This window comes from Orbicella franksi, chromosome 7 (genome assembly GCF_964199315.1).
Source record: "Orbicella franksi chromosome 7, jaOrbFran1.1, whole genome shotgun sequence".
Lineage (NCBI taxonomy): Eukaryota > Metazoa > Cnidaria > Anthozoa > Scleractinia > Merulinidae > Orbicella > Orbicella franksi.
This window is the reverse complement of record NC_138151.1, coordinates 30275543-30292275: the sequence shown is the minus strand read 5'-3', so window position 1 is coordinate 30292275 and position 16733 is coordinate 30275543. Positions and strand designations below refer to the sequence as shown.

The following is a 16733-nucleotide window of genomic DNA, read 5'->3' as shown; positions in this document are numbered from 1 at the left end:
AATTTTCATTTCTCGATATTTACGCTTATTATCTCCATTTAGGACTGTAGAACATTATTATAAACCAGTAACTATCTTTGTTTTCATTGTTTTCATGGCTTGTTCTAATACTCGCCAAGCAAACAAAATTAACGTAAACACAGTGGATTGAAATAGGGTTATGTGAAGTACTAAAGAATAGGGTATGGCATGTCTGTCATCTTATCTTAGCCCTCAATGCCTTCCTGCTTGTTCATTGACTACCCAAGATAACATTGGATAATTTCAAACAGTTCTCTCTAGTTTGTTTGGTATTTATTGGAAACTGGGCAATACTAGACCACCAGCTCTAAAGCAGGGTGTAACTGTAGTCTTTTGAGCGTACGAGTATAGTAAATGCAGTTAATGGAGATCATTTCTATGACCAAAACGTCGCGTGACAAGTGGATAAAACAGACATTGCCATCCCTTCTCTTTAAAAAAAGTTCTGTCTTTATTTCTTCAGCAATTTATTTCATATATACTGTATTTTTATTTTTCACTTTATTTAAATATATTTTTTAAGTTACCCTCGACCCTCGACATGTTACCCTCGACTCTGGACATTTAGATACACTCGTTAGACGTTTGTCTAATAGTATTTACAGATACCCTTATCTACAGTAACACTCCGGTATGCTAATTACCTTGTGTGTGATACCAACTCTAACTGACTCGGCCTTGATTCAGACCAGACATTTTTTTTTTATTTTTTGATCTTCTGAGATTCAGAGACCAATCACCCTGTAACTTGACAGCTTCATAGCACGTCTCACAATCAATAACATAAAATACTGGCGTAATATGTCGTAAAACTGAATGGAATCATTTCTAACTGGCGCAATCTGCTCTCTTGGATTTCTTCAATTTGAAAAACAAAATCAAAATAAAGTAAAAAAACAAACAAACAAACAAAATAGCTAAGACCAAGTCTGTGTACGAGCCAAGTGGTCCATCAGGCCGGCATGTATCTCCAATTTCTGGAGCATGAAGCAACCAGGAATATTTCTACTTTCCTCTGGATGGGATGCTGGTCCATCACAGGGCTACCCCAGCATTAAATTCGCAGGTACTTATTTATACCCCTATGTGGCACTGTGAGGGTAAAGTGTCTTGCCCAAGAACACAGCACAATGTCCCCGACCAGGGCTCGAACGTGGACGGCTTGATCCGTAGTCAGCGTACTAATCATTAGATCACCGCGCCTTTAACAAACGATAACCAAAGTTGTCTTTAATTATGAAAAAAAGAAAAGAAAGAAAAGAAAGGATGAAGTTGCATGTCTGCCGAAAAGCGGTTACAATAGGAATTTCAAGTTCCTTGTGCAAAGACACACCTCCCCTTCTCCCCCATTTCAGTCCTCCTTGTCTCAATGGGATTGCATTGTTGACAAAAATTTGGAAACAAGCACCAAAGAAGCCATGGTTGTAAAATTAAATCACAACTACTAACAGTGTAATGTTTTGTCTTTGAAGCAGTTCTCATTCTTGCTTCGAGGTCTTATTACCCTTCGCAAGCCTGGTAACAATCTTCCACGACAGTCTAAAAAGCACTCTAATTGCAAAGCAAAATGCAAAAATTGCAGTTAAAAGGAATGCAACTACATCCAAGAGGTAATATTGGCACCAGTGGAGATTATACACTTCCGGTCTGAGGTGCTTGGCTCCTTTGTGTCTGTGAACATATTCAATCCAGTCAGCGGCTTGCTGAACGGAAGGTCGCGGATTGTCACGCATCAATCGCGAGATGCGAGTAGCGTTACCCTTAAAGCTAAAGAGAAAAGGCAAACACATACAGATTAATAAAGAGACCGAAGACTTTCAAGGCTTAAAATTCGAAGTTATTGATTTACAAATCTGACCATAATTGAATATGAACGCGACTGTGGTAGTAGTCGATAACCTATTGCCAAGGAATCATACGTCTCTGGGAAAGGGTTCCATTTTGACTCTTAAAAGGCACCAAAACCCGTACGCGGGCGAAACCTAAATTTATTTTCACCCCAAAAGGTATCATTTCATTATGAGACGTTGTTCCCATCGAAACGTTGCTTAAAACTTAAGCTAAATTGAAACTAATAAACATAAAATCTTAACAACCTTTTGCAACTTCCAGAATGATGACAAGATGATAAAAAGCTAAACAATATCAAACTAGGAATTTCGATCCCTGAAATACATATAAACGATGATCATCTGTCACCTTGTGAGCGAGATTGTGGCTAAATATTTTTGCGTATTCGTTCTTCATTCCAACAGTTTCACAGTATCTAACTCATTTATTGAAATATGGCTCATCGCGTACGCGTAAAGGATATATACTGATTCTATTTTTAGTTTCATGAAGAGAAATATATGACAATCGATATGTAACAGTTTCAGCAAAGTGACAGCAAAGAATCAAAATTACCTTGGTTCCTCTAGGATTCGCCATATTGACTGGTACATTTCATCACCAGTCAGCGTCTTTAAATCGACACCAATTGCCATCCCAACCGTTTGAGCCTGGATGCAGTTACTAGGTTGGTCACCGTAAATTGGCACACAAACCAGTGGCACACCATAAAAAGCTGCTTCATATAAGCTGTTGTGACCTGTGTGTGAAATAAAGGCTCTGGTGCTGTTATGGGCTAATAAGTCATTCTGTGGAATCCATGGGAGAACTTTGATGTTCGAGGAAAGATCTTCTGGAATATGCCCTTCAATGGAAAAAGAATTTATTACGTGGAGTTAGGAAACTACCGTAAATCCTCGAATTAGCGCCCGGGGCGCTTATTTCAAATTTGGGAGAAGACGAGGGGCGCTTATTCGAAGGAGGCGCTTAATCGTGCATGGAGGGACGCTTACTTAATTTTTCCCAAACGTGGTCAGATTTGATCGTTTGTTCTGATATTTGTATTTCCAGGGTCATGGTCTCCTGTATGTGTCAGTTCCTTAGAAGTCTCAGAAGAATCGTGTATTTCTTGACGAACTTTGTAATGCGACCCCTTTAGCAGGTTTAGGCCTACTGCACAAGGTTGGTCGGCCTTTATTAGGCAATGAATCAGGAGATCTTCACTACCATCCGTTGTGACGGTCAATGCGCAGTGCTTGATGAGTCGATAATCACTTGCTTGTGATGAAACACAACCAGTGCAATACATCCTCAGTTGTCGATCTTAGTACTCGCTTATTTTAAATTGTGGCAGATAGGAGGGGCGCTTATTCGAAGGGGGTGCTTATTGGGAGGAGGCGTTAATTCGAGTATTTACGGTATACAAGAGGGGCGCGCGGGCTTTTTCAGTGACGGTGATTGTCAACAATAAGTATGAACTGGATAAATAAGTTTAAAACAATTAGAAAAAAAAGATCTAAATTTTAAGTTGGCTTTAAACCCTCATGACAGAACTGTTTTAATATTTCCTAAGAAGATTTACTTGACCAAACGCAGCACATTTCCATAATAAAACTAGTGAGACAATCTCACATACAACAGTTAGCTCTGACACAGTAGTCACATACAATGTCACCCCTGCTCGGTTCACTCCCGGTTTGTATTTACCTTGGTGGTCAGCTAGGGCAGGGGCAGAAACCTCGATACGACACAATCTTAATTAGGAGTGTGTATGTTTCACGTGTGTATTTTCATTCAAGGTCCAAATATTACTTACAATAACTGTTTCTCACGACAACTCTTAAATTTTACTCTGGTGTTTTTGATTTTGATTGATTTTGATTTGATTTTTTTTGTTTGTTTGTTTGTTTGTTTTCAATTCTTAATTCAAAAATACGTTGAATTTGCAAACCTGACAATTTCACCCCTTCACGCCAACGTTTGTAGCGCGTCGTCAAATGTTTTGTGTTTGTTTACATTGTTCGAATTTTCATCTCTTTTTCACAAATGAAAAAGGTGAATTAACCTTTCTGGCCACAAAACACGGCCTTTTGGCGAGTTATACAACATGGAAAGTTTGTTTTCCGACAACCAATTATGGCCACCACGAATTTGCTGAGCTACAACTCGGAAAATTTATTTTCTGACCACAGATCTGAGGGTCGCCGAGCTACACGGAAAATTTGTTTTCTTACCACAACTCATGGCCATTTGCCGTCGCTGAGCTACAAAACATTCTTTCCTGATGACGCAGGCTTTAGTGGTCTCACTCGGCTGCGCCTCATGGGTGCACAACATTTTGACCACTATGATGACGCATATCGTTGTCGATAAGAGTACAGACAACGCTAAACCACATTCGATACGTCAAATAGCTCTGATGTTATGAGAGAATTGAGGTAGGTGAATCACGTTTTACGTGGTGCACGCTACCCATCCCACCCCAACAATCGGCCACAAGGCTAATTGATGAATTAAAATTACTAAAATTATTACTTCAAACTAGGCTGTTCAAACAGTGCAAAAAGCGTTAAAATGAGAAGTAAACAGCAGGCTTATACTCACGTAGTGAAGAGTACGTGAAACCAGGCACTTTCCCGTAGTAGAAATCAAGGCTACGGTGGGAAAGCCGTACTGGTACGCGCGTCATGACGTCACCGGAAGTGATCTTCACTATCTGCAGCCGTACTACAGCCTAGCCGTACCATATCTTAAAGTCCCTATTGCACTGCGTAGCCCTTTGTCATTTTTCAAGAAGTTTCTTCTTATTGTTTTTAGAGCAAATTTCTTACAGGACCTACTTTTTAATCTCCATATTATTCTCTGCTCCAGTCTTCCGAAAACTTCGGCCAACATGTCCACCTGGTGTTTCTGCAACACTTCATCCCCGAGTGTTCCTAATGAAAACAGTATTATCCCTTTGTCTCCTGCTCCACTGATAAACTGCTGAAGGTCTTGTGGAAGTGACCTTGGGGGTTTCACTGTTAACGGTCCCACTAGTTTAGTGTCTGTGATTTGAGACATGAATGGGTAAAAATATCAAACCGTAGATGTGTTACATATAATAAATAAAAATTATATGGCTGAATGGTCTGCAAAGTAAAGGAGAAGTCTGGTTGGTTTCCAATTTTTGCAATACGGGCCGCTAAGATGGACGCTCACGAATTGATTTCGGCGAACTGCTTTTCAATTCATTACAGAAAATAAACAGGTTTTTTTGTTAGGTAGAAATCTTTTTACCTTCATGTTTCGAGGAAATTACTCAGTTAAATGTTAACATCAGCGACATGCGAAACGTGAATAAATTTGCTTACCCTTCGCGCGCGTTTGCCGAGAATACATAACAGAAATTCATCAATTTAGCCGTAGATTGAAAAGAACTATGATAATAAATACTTTGTTGAACTGCTTGTTTGGACCGTATTGGAGACATACCGAAAATATTGGAGAAATATTTGCATGCAGCTTGGTCAACCACTGAACCTGCAAATTTGTCCAATATTTCTCCATTTTTTCGTGGGAATTAAAAGCAATAGCATAGGATGGTTGCGTTACTTAGTTTCCACTAGATCGATGACTTACATTACTTGCACATATTTTATTATATGAAGTAGTTGTTAATTGTGTGTTAATACCTGGTAAAAGTGGTTGAGGATATTCCAGTGCAAAGTGGCCCATGACAATGGTCATCTCCGCCATATGAATGGAGACCTGGAAATGTCTTTCTGGCATAATATTGAATTCTGTTTTAAGCTCCCCGTAACGAGTAGAAAAGTACATTTCTGATCTCTTCATGACTCCAAAAAAAAATAAGTTTTGAAGTCGTTCCATAAAGCTCATTTCAGCACTATTTGAGGATAATAGGCTGGGAATATATGACACTAGACTTAATTCGGGTTTCAGTCTCATTGGAAAGGCTGGTTCGATATCAATTCGGGGAAGGGCGAGAAACTCGGCGATGATCACGTGACAAGCTGGGGGTGAATCACCAAATAACAAATCGAATTCTTTAAGTTCTTCTTGGTGCTTCTTCACGTGTTTTATAATTGATATACAGAAGCTCACCAAGACATCTATCCACATTTTAGATTGCTGAATAACTTCCCATCGCGATCCAGAAAGACACTTGGGTATAATGTTTTTCTCAGCGTAGTCCATCTCCAAAGGATTGTCGTAAATCGAATGCTTTACTGTCTTCGACGGCGGAAATGGTAAATTACTGGGAACAATAAGCAAGACCTGAAAAGAATAGAAATGGAAAGCAACATAAAAAAATTGTTCGCATTGTGTACATGTGTGGGCATAGCGCCCTATGGCGTAGTTATTGCTTACTGGAAACGGGCTTCTTTTATAAAATTATAAATATATTTAGAATAATGACTAATTACAGAATATTGGAAAAACCGTCTGAACAACCTTGAGTGTTTACCGATTCAAAATGTCAAGCAATATAATTTCCATGATGTGGCGAAGTATGAAAAAATTTCACCGAAGGAAAGTATAAATACTAAAGAGTTTAGGTCAAAATGAGGAATATATCTGCTTGTCATTAGATGAGATGTTGCCATGGTAACGCCCTTAATCCAAAAATAAGCCTTATTTTAACAGTACCCATACTGGTAAATCTCTATGGGGAAAACTGTAAGAGAAATTAACTAAGTTTCCTCTTATAACTCGTGTTCTATGGGGAGGGTTGTTCGTAATTACTCTAGGGAGCCACCTTAAGCACTTTTCCACACCTCTTTATTAAACTCCCATTGATAATGACAGCCCAAGATATTTCCTTTAAAGGAACAGAGTCATACAAAGGTTTACCACAGCTTGATTGCCAGTATAAATCAATTGACAAGCTTAATTTGGAATATGAGATCCCAAATTTACGATAGTTTCACTTAATTGGTGTGAAGTTAAAAAAATGTGATTTTTCTGTTACATCAGCAACTGAAATAGATGCCACCAACCTTATTGACTTTGATACCATACTGCAGAAAAAGCTAGGGTAGTGAAATTCAACCATTTTTACACAGGATAACTAAACATTGAGCTATGAAGACGCAAAACAGAGCAAAAGAGGGGAAATTCTCTGGAGCTAACATCAAGGTTTTCAGCGCTGACTGTTATCACACTAACCACAAATAAAACCACTAACAATGGATCAGGCAGGGCATGTATGGCCATATATGGTCAGAATGGGAGCATAGCTGCTAAGCACACTGGAGGAGAATGAAACTTATGGACCTCCGGAGTCCGAGGGAGAAATATTGATTCAGTCAATCAATCATTCCTTTATTTAGTAATGCAGGTTTTATGAAAAGTAGCCTTCATTCGGTGTCCACTCTGTGGACATTATCCATTCCGAGAAGATAGGAACAGATAATGTCCAAGGACAAATATCGACCATATTTTGAAAGTCAAATGGAAGCTGTTGTGTTTATTATCCTTCAAATATTTTTGGCAATGTGCAGAATCTGCTTGAAGATTTAAAAAAAGGGGAATGCCACTTCACTAGAGAATATTTCAAAGTTGTAGCTGGAGCATTTAGTGATGCTATTAGACAAAGACATGCAAGTGACAATATTTGATGGATTAAATGGCACATATAGGCTTATGTGGACCTGTGAAGAGCAGGAGATGATTATAAAAGCAGAATAAATAAAAAGAGCTAATAGGCATAATAAGAATAAATGTCAGATTGTCTTTACGGCATTTCTGCACTCTAACACTTAGCATTTGCTTTCATTTATTTTGAGTGTTATGCAGCAATATCTATTTAGTGACATTTAGTGGAGGGTTGTTTTTTAGTTGGAATATAATGAGAACTTAAAGGGACGAAAAGACTACAATGCAGCCTTGAAATTCTTGGAGGCTTAAGAAATAGGAGCCATTACAACATGGCAATGCAGGACAGTTGCAGCATGATCATTAGCCTGTTCCAAGCTCTCCGTCTCTTTCTCTACAAGAACCCGCTTGTTGCTCGGCCCTTTTTTTCGATCGTGCCCACTGACCGAGAACGTACCCAAAAAAAAGCCAACAAACCTTCACAACAAAAGCCAACAAATAAAGCTGCTGTACGATTAAGGCCCAGTTCAGACGCAGTGCCTCTGTCGTGCCGAACCAAACTCAGGAATTAAGTTCTACAAAAGCACGGCAGAAGCACGGCGTCTGAATCAAACTTTTGAATTAACGTTGTGCCTCTGTCGCGCCAAACAAAATTCATAAATTATATTAATATATTTTGGCGGGATTGCGTTCCCACGGGGAGTTAGGAGGAGAACTGTTACGAGGCATCAGTAAATTCTAAATCTGATTCGACTCTGGCACAACGTCTGAATCAGAGTTGTTTTTCTGCCGTGTCATAGTCGAACTAAATTGCAATTGAGTTCGGCACGGCAGAAGCACGACGTCTGAACTGGGCCTTAATAGCCAACAAATATCACCATAAAGCGGACACAATTAAAACACAAAGAACTGAATTCATAGGCCTGATAACTACCACCAAAAGTTCTCCAAAACATACAAAAACCGATCACATCGCAGGGAAATTTTGGTGGAAATCAAGAAATAAACAACATCTCAACACTCAAACGGAGTGATGAGAGGAACGGCTGGTTCAATTGACACAGCGATACACGCGGATTAAACGTATACTATCGACGCATAAAACCTCCTATTAACAAAACTATTGGTACGACATTTAACCCTTTGAATACCAAACTTTCGCCAAAAAATACCGTTTTTAACCGTTTAGTCAGGTTTTTTAGCTGCCATGACGCTAAATAAGCCTAAGTTTTGCTAAGAAAGCTCTTTTTTTTGTTAAAGGAGAGATTTTTTGAGGATTAGGTACAAAATTGAGCAAAATTTCAATTCCGGGCATCCGCATAAGCCAAAATTTGGACTTTTTTTTTTACACTGGCTACCTTTTGCGTTGTATGTTCTTTCTGGCTGCCGTGAAAAGTTGGATGTTAATTACGGGCGAAGCCTAGAAATGGACCTTGATCAATCATAGGCGTAGTGGACCATTTTACCACCGTTTTTGCACCAAAACTGATAACGTTGTTTTTCGATTTGCGACATCGGAATGTCGTCGATATCTAAACCTGACCATTGTGCGGAAAGGCCTAGCCTAGCACTACTATCGCTTCTCAAGAATATCATTCTAATGGCATTGAAATTGATGACGTCACAAGTGGTACAAATAGCACGACCATTATAATTACGCATGGATGCGTAGTTGGTATTCAAAGGGTTAAGAGAGAAAACGCGAACGTTCTACGTTGACTTCTCTCATCCGCCGCGGAGGGGGGGGGGGGGGGGGGAGTGGGGTACTCCCTTATATGAGCTATATAGGTATGTCCGGCCCCAAAGGGTATGGTTTTTCACCCGTTTTGGTCATAAATAGGGTATCGATTTTAGCCTATTTCGGCCATTTTGGTCATAAATAGGGTATGGTTTTTGGACTCTAGCGTTGATATGGGTATGTTTTTAAGAAGAAGCCACGTTTTCATCATTATCGAAAAGAAAATTAACAAAAGCCCATCACAAATTATGTTTACGGTAATTCAACATTGGTCTGAAATAGGGAACTTATTATAACGCAGGTCTGAAACAGGGTTTTGATTTACTGGTCGGGTCATAAATTGGGTATTGAATATTTGGTCAGACCACAAATAGGGTAAGGAATATCGCAGATTTTGGTCATAAATAGGGTAAGGGTTTTGGGAAGCGGGCCGCACACCCCCACCCAGCTTTTCTGAGAGTACCCATCCCCCACACCCCGGGCTCTCATCTCGTTTTCAAGATGGCGGTTCCGTCAGTTACCCGCAACAAAATTCAACAAGGTTACACGATAACGCGCGCACAAAACTAAAACAAATAATGCACACAGACAAAAAGCATTAACAAACTGCACACACCTACACTTAGTTAGCGAACAAAAGCGATATTAGGCCTGTATTTTTGTCTTTCTTAGACTCTGTTGTCCTTCTTAAATGGCGTAATCGGAATAAGCTACTCGAAGCGCTCACTCGTTGCTATGTGACGTCACACTGGTAGCGATGAGTCGGTCACGAATAAATACCGGAAAACAACAGAGTCACCCCCTCCCTCCTGCTCCAGACCTTCGTTCGAATATTGACCGTCGCTTGCGTTCGCAAAAATTACGGCTGTTTTGCATTCTACGCAAATCAATGCGTTCACAGGTGAGTAAAAACGACCTTCGCCACCTTTGATGTATGCGGCAAAAGTGTATTCAAAGATGATCTTTGATGCGTGTATTCGAAGATCGCGTGCAGAGGTGGCCATATATAGACTTGCCACAAGTCGACCTCATGAATTTCAGGGTAGAATATGTTTGGTCGCGAAGCGGCCGTTTTAAGGTCGCCAAGCGGCCGTTTTAAGGTCGCCAAGCGGCCGAGCGAGCGACGAAGTATTGAATAAACTGAATAAGACGAAGGACTTTTCAGAAAGTCTAAAGGTGGCCAGGCTTTAAAATCCTTTCACTGACCACACATTTTGACGCGCGCTATCGTAACTCAGTTATCAGGCTCTCCGAAGTCGTAGTAAAGACTTCTAAATTCATCTTCGTTTCCTCCTTAAGAATAACAAATAACATAACAAACCTCATGCCCACGCGAACACAGTTCATCAGCTAAATTCCTCATGTTCGCATAGCGACTCTTTGAGTCCGTTCCAACCACCCCGAGCATTCTCGCACCGTTTGATGGATACGATACAGCACAAAGTAATATCACAGCAATCCACATCATGATTGATCGCATGTGTAAACACAAGCCCAGCTGCAAGCAAATCTTGACCCGGCGATAGTGCTTAGACTGCTGGCAAGCTTCTTTCTCTGGTCATCACGCACGAATAATAGTCTATCAATCACGGGGTACAGTGTTAACAGAATACAGTATTGTGCAACTTTGGATTCATTTGTATACCAATTCAAAGGTCACGCAACATTACTTTATTCTAATTAAGCATAGAGTGATTCAGTAAAAAAAAAAGGGGCATGTTTATGAAACCCGACAAAGTTCTTTGTGAACAAAACACAATAGCTGTTTACTCTGAGGAACTAACCAATGGAAACGTTCTGGTTACGTAATTCATGCATAGTGTATGAACGCAAAACAAAGAGGCCTTCCAAGGGGGGTAGTCTTGTCGCCTTGTCGCATCCTTCTGTGTACCTTTGTCGCCTAACCAGCGGAGGAAATTGTCGCTGTCGTTTTTCTGTACAAATTCATATGTCGTTGTCGCTACAAAAATTTGTCTCTGACGTTTCTCTAAAATAAGGCCGCTCGTAATCTTAACGTACTAATTTTGACGAGTATACGTGTGACGATGCAGGGTTATTTCGGCGCTATAACCTCCAATTTTAAATAAAATGTTTAACATTTTTGTAAAACTCTATTTTCGATAATAACCATCAACAAAAGTTCAATATTCCAGATGTCTACATCTATGTTAATGGGGCTTGGGGCTAAATGCTATGACGACTTCAACTGTACCCCGCGACCGACACATTTATGAATAAATATATTTTAAGCGGGATGATTATAAAATAAAACACACACGCATGCGCCCCAGTGCTAGATAAGGTCAGGTGTTTGCAAGTATTTCAATTTTGTCTCCATAATTTATTATCAATGACATGCAGCAATGTTAATCATTAATATAGCATTCTGTGTAAACGTATTCGTCAAAAGGCAAAAAAATTAATTTTATCTCCAGCGCACAGTCGGTGTACACTCACACAGACTGCAGGCTGCGAACTGATCCGAACTCGCTGTTCGCCGTAGATGCTTCATAATTTTATGATGAATCGTCAATAGTATAATGGTCTATGATTGGAAAAATAAACTGCCAAACACTGCACCAAGTTAAGGTTGAGAGATTAGTGTGCTAAGAAATAAATAAACAATATCGAGAAGCAAAAAGACGCTCCAAAATCAATGTCATCTGTCCACGTGTACACAGAGTGCAGTGCAAGTTTCTAGCTCGCTCATGTTCGCTGATCGCCATATAAACTTAATGACTTAATGCTTTATCTATCCGATACAATCATCCATATTATAAAAAAGGACTGCCAAACAATGGTCAACAAAGCTAAATATTTGAGACCGTGAAAACCGATTAACTATGAAAAGCGCCAACTCACCTTTCCTGTCTTTCTTTCCGTAACCCTTTTCCACCCTTTCCTTCTTTCTACTCTTCTTGTTGGTCTTTTTCTTGTCTTTCTTATGTTTGCCCTTGGCAAACAATTGGCCGACTCTCACCCGACCCTAGATCACCTAAAATAACCTGAATACCCTAATAAAGGTAGCCTACGTGTAGCCGTACCCACCCCCCGAGGAAAAACGGGAGGGAGGGAATGAATGATGGTTTGTTTTTGTTAATATTTGTACAACTGATCTACCATGAACGCAATCAATAGAGCTCCAAAAGAGTCACGCTGGCCTTGTTAAGTCATGACAGTCATGTCGCTGTCGAAGAAAAAAAGTGCAGTTGTCGCTTTGTCGAAATGAAAAATGGATTGTCGTTTTCGCAAATTGTCGCTCCTTTCATGTCGACTTCCCTCGGCTGTCGGTACTTTGGTAACAAATTGTCGCCACATTTTGACGCAATGTCGCTTGTCGCTCAAACCCCTTGGAAGGCCTCAACAAAAGATTGTGCACTGTCGTGGACCTTCCAACATAAATCTTGGCATCTTTGTTTGCGCCTTTGATGTTTGCCGGGCTTCGTTTCCCTCTAAAAACTATGGAAGAATTTTAGAATTCAGGCTCTTTTTCGAATTTTTTTTTTTTCTTTTCTGTGACGGCCAAAGAGGGACTGGGAGGATTTAAGAAGTAAAAAACAATTACCGTGCGATAACAAGTATAAGGCCCAGTTCAGACGTCGTGCTTCTGCCGTGGCGAACTAAATTGCAATTGGGTTCGACTGTAGCACGGCAGGAAAACAACTCTGATTCAGACGTCGTGCCAGAGTCGAACCAAATTTAGGATACACTGATGCCTCGTAGCAATTCTCCTGCTAACTCCCCGTGGGAACGCAATCTCGCCAAAATACATTATTACAATTTATGAATTTTGTTTAGCGCGGCAGAAGCACGACGTTTGAATCGCTGCCGTGCCAGAGTCGTGTAGCGCGGCAGAGCTTGTCGAACTTAATTACTTGCCGAACTTAATTCAAAAGTTTGAATCAGACGCCGTGCTTCTGCCGTGCTTTTGTCGAACTTAATTTCTGAATTTAGTTCGGCACGGCAGAAGCACGACGTCTGAACTAGGCCTAAGTCGCCACTCATGCAGTCGCCGTGAATCTGATTGGTTCTCGCATCGTTTTCTATTTAACAATTATTCCATGAAACCGCGTTGGATATGAAGTGATAAATAACCAACGAGCGCGTAGCGCGAGTTGGTTATGATCACTTCATATCCAACAAGGTCGAATGGAATAATTGTTTTAGTATATTCTTAATCGGGTTTTTGCCGCCGATTTTTATTTCAACAATTTTACAGAGCGGAAAATTTTTAAACTTGGCGCACTGTTTTCCATATAAGGTAAAACTCCGACTAATGGCTCATAGTCGGAGTTTTTGAGCCAATCAGAGAGCTAGAAATGCAATAGTCGGAGCTGAGAATATACTAATTACAATTATTCGCCCAAGGCGAAGTGAACATTTGTGAATATTACCGAGACGAAGTCGACACCTTAACGCCCTTTAGGAAGATTAAGCATCAGAAAGGAGGTCACTAATCGTAATAACTCCCTTAGAAAAAGAAGCGTTTCTGAATAACCGCGACCTTTTTAATAGTAGCGTTTTTGTTTTTGTTTTTTTAATCTTATTTTATGTTTATCACTGCGATGGTCATTCATGTCTTTACATGTTTTAGTTGTTTTATTTTATTTGTTTTTGAGTTTTGTTAGCCTTCTCTTCTCCCTCTCTCTCTCTTCTAAGCATAACCCAAATCTACGATATCACGTACAAGAAACACTTTAAACAAATATCGTTCACAAGCACGCATAAAATCAAAGATTGTAAACAAGCAGGCCATCGGATTTGCGGACAAGATTCCTTGTGTTATCTCATCTATTTCACCAAAAAAAAAGCCCTTGATTCGCATGATGTATTCCAAAACTGGAACATGGACTTCCATACAGGATTCTGTTTGTACCTTAAAGAAACAAAATCAGACTGAATCTTCGCGAATGTTCATGTGTTTTTGTTTTCTCAGTCTTCTTTCTTTCCTTCTTTCTTTCTTTCTTTTTTTTTTTTTCCTTTCCTCCACGGATAAAAAGGGACCTGCAAGAATCTTAAGAGGTAAAGAAAAATGGAGAAACTTAACTTAATCATATTCTCGACGTTGTTATATGTTCAAAACCGGTTAAGCATTATAATAAATAACCATTACCTTGAACTTAGCAAAATTGATCTGACTCATAATACGCTACCGAGTTCAGTAGACAACAGAAAACGGTTTATTACTTACTGTATTTTGTTGACTCCCAAAACGTTCCACCACGCTCATGGTTGTCATGCATATCAAAAACGTGCATATCATAACTAGCCTCATGGAAAAAACAGCTAAGAAAGCAAAATACTTAAAAAAAAAAAAAAAAAAAAAACGAAACAAGCAACAGCAACAAGGGACAAGTGTTGTTCCCACTAAGCCCTTAACTTTGAAGGTTGAGAGTCTCGCCATTTCTGAAAACCTTGCTTAAACTTTTATCTTTTTGTTATTTTGTTGGTGTTTTCATTTGTTTATTTATCTCCGATCTTTCTTTTATTTTTCCATGAACGTACCCTACTGAATGTGGACTATACGGTAAGTTACAACGTAGGGAGTTCTGCTGTCTTAAACAGATTTTAAAAAATTTAAGGTCATCAGTCAAGTGAAAGAGTAGCCTAGCTAAACATTTTCTTTTTACCTCTGTAGTAATCAGGACTATGAATGCGATAACCAAGCTCTGTTCCCTTGCAGTTTGATTCCCACTGGTATGGGTATGCGTGAGACACGATGATACGAGGACACTTACAAAATATTACCCTCGTTAAAATAGACATATGAGATATTCCATACATTTGGAATAGCTCCCTTAAAAAAAGAAAAACACACACTGACAGTGGGTATAAAGTGATGGCTACCATCATCTTTCGCTTTGAGATTCGAAGCAAAGATCTACCCATTCAGCGCATTATTTCATTTATCTGCTTAAATCGGGCTGCCTCATATAATCAGATTTTAGGGCATTGCAATAGTTTGGATAACATGGATACACTATTAAGTACATGACACCAAAAGGGCAGACATGGATGAGTGCCCTTATTATAAGTCGGCCGTAAGGAGAGGTTCGCTTGCACGAAGTGTCGTACCTTTGTCCTAAACATTCAGAATTAAATGCGTGTGCGCCAAAGGGAATCTACAAGAATACAATAAGATACATAAATTATCTTAACTAAAGATAGTAGCACTCCCAAAGTGAGTCAAGTTTAAATCAAAAATTAAACAACGCCAATAGAGGTATATTTGGGAAACAAACTCTCTTGCCCTCCTTTCTCTCTTGATAAAATACAACAAATTCGCTTAGAATGGAACTTTGCATCCACTTTTTTTTTGTTCGTTTGTTTTGTTTTTATTTTTTTAATGAACTCGACCAGTAGAAGCCCATTCCATTTTTTTTTTTACATCATCTTAACTTCACTTCTTTCGACATGCCTCACTGGCTAAATTTGAGAAGTCGAAATTACTTGCTAGGCAGGTCTACAAGCATCCAAAGGGGAGTAAGAGGAGGTACGGGTAGGAGAGGCGGTTAGAGATGAAAGGGTGAGAGTGATGGGGGATTTAACATGATCTCTCTGTTCTCTCAATAATTATAGGGGCGGAGGGGGATTTCGGGAAAGCGGTGGTGCCTGCGGTAATGAAAAACTACCGTAAGTGATTATGAAAACCATTTGTGAACTTTGAAAATAATATACCATCAGGGCACACGTTCCTATGTATGTAACATTTTTGTCATCTAGAACAATTCTAAAAGTTTGGCTCACCTGAAAAAATGCTGTGTAACCAACAAACAAAGGCCTCAAAACATAAGGATTTATACATTTATCCCTTCTTCTTAAAGGATACAAAATGAAGCTATCTGTTTAGCTCGTTATAGCTGTTGTTGTTGTCGTTGTGTCATTGTTATTTTTGGGGGTGGGGGTGGGGGAGCGGGTTGGGGGTTGGACGAGGGAGGGAGATGCTTATTACGTACATACCAGCTGCTGTCATTTCTAAAATTCTGAGGTTCAAAGTCGAAAATTAACGTAAATTTGATGACGTCATTTCGCAAGCGATGTCACGTCATGACTAGCACTTACCACTAGATAAAAGTAAAAAGGCAACTAGAAAATGTAGAAGACAGCTGAAACAAGATGTCGAGAATTTTGAAAAGTAACATGAAAACAAACAGAATTTGGTTTCCGAAATGAGGAAAAATGCTTAGCTATCTATCCCAACCCTCTTTTAAATTTACCTTCAGTAGTTGCAATTTCGTGAATTTCCTCAATAAATAAATAAATAACAATTTGGTGATATTTTTGTATTCCCGATGTTTTTTGTGAGCTTAGCGAGCTCCCGTAGGCGGCCATCTTTCTCTCACAACTCTAGTGGCCGCTTACGAGAACCATTCTCGTAAGAGGACAGCTCCAGCACAGTTAGGCTTTTTCGCGTCCCGTGGGTGTCCGCTTACGAGAGCTTCCACAGTACTGGTGTAATTTTCATAACTGATTGAAAATGCTTGGTATGATCCAGAAAAAACACTGTGACGAGACACCTTAACGCGGCAAGATTCCAAGTCGATGT

General features: G+C 39.6%; 1 protein-coding gene across 1 annotated transcript; it reads right to left on the bottom strand.

Annotated features, from left to right (window-relative positions):
* Nucleotides 1-748: 748 nt before the first annotated feature.
* LOC145491931 (UDP-glucuronosyltransferase 2B4-like) lies at nt 749-11784 on the bottom strand. The gene is made up of 5 exons (XM_081471230.1): nt 10509-11784; nt 5526-6129; nt 4692-4898; nt 2428-2716; nt 749-1788 (listed from the first exon to the last, which is right to left on the bottom strand). Exons 1-5 carry the CDS (start codon nt 10665-10667, stop codon nt 1500-1502), a joined length of 1548 nt encoding a protein of 515 aa, XP_081327356.1. The 5' UTR covers nt 10668-11784; the 3' UTR covers nt 749-1499.
* Nucleotides 11785-16733: the final 4949 nt, after the last annotated feature.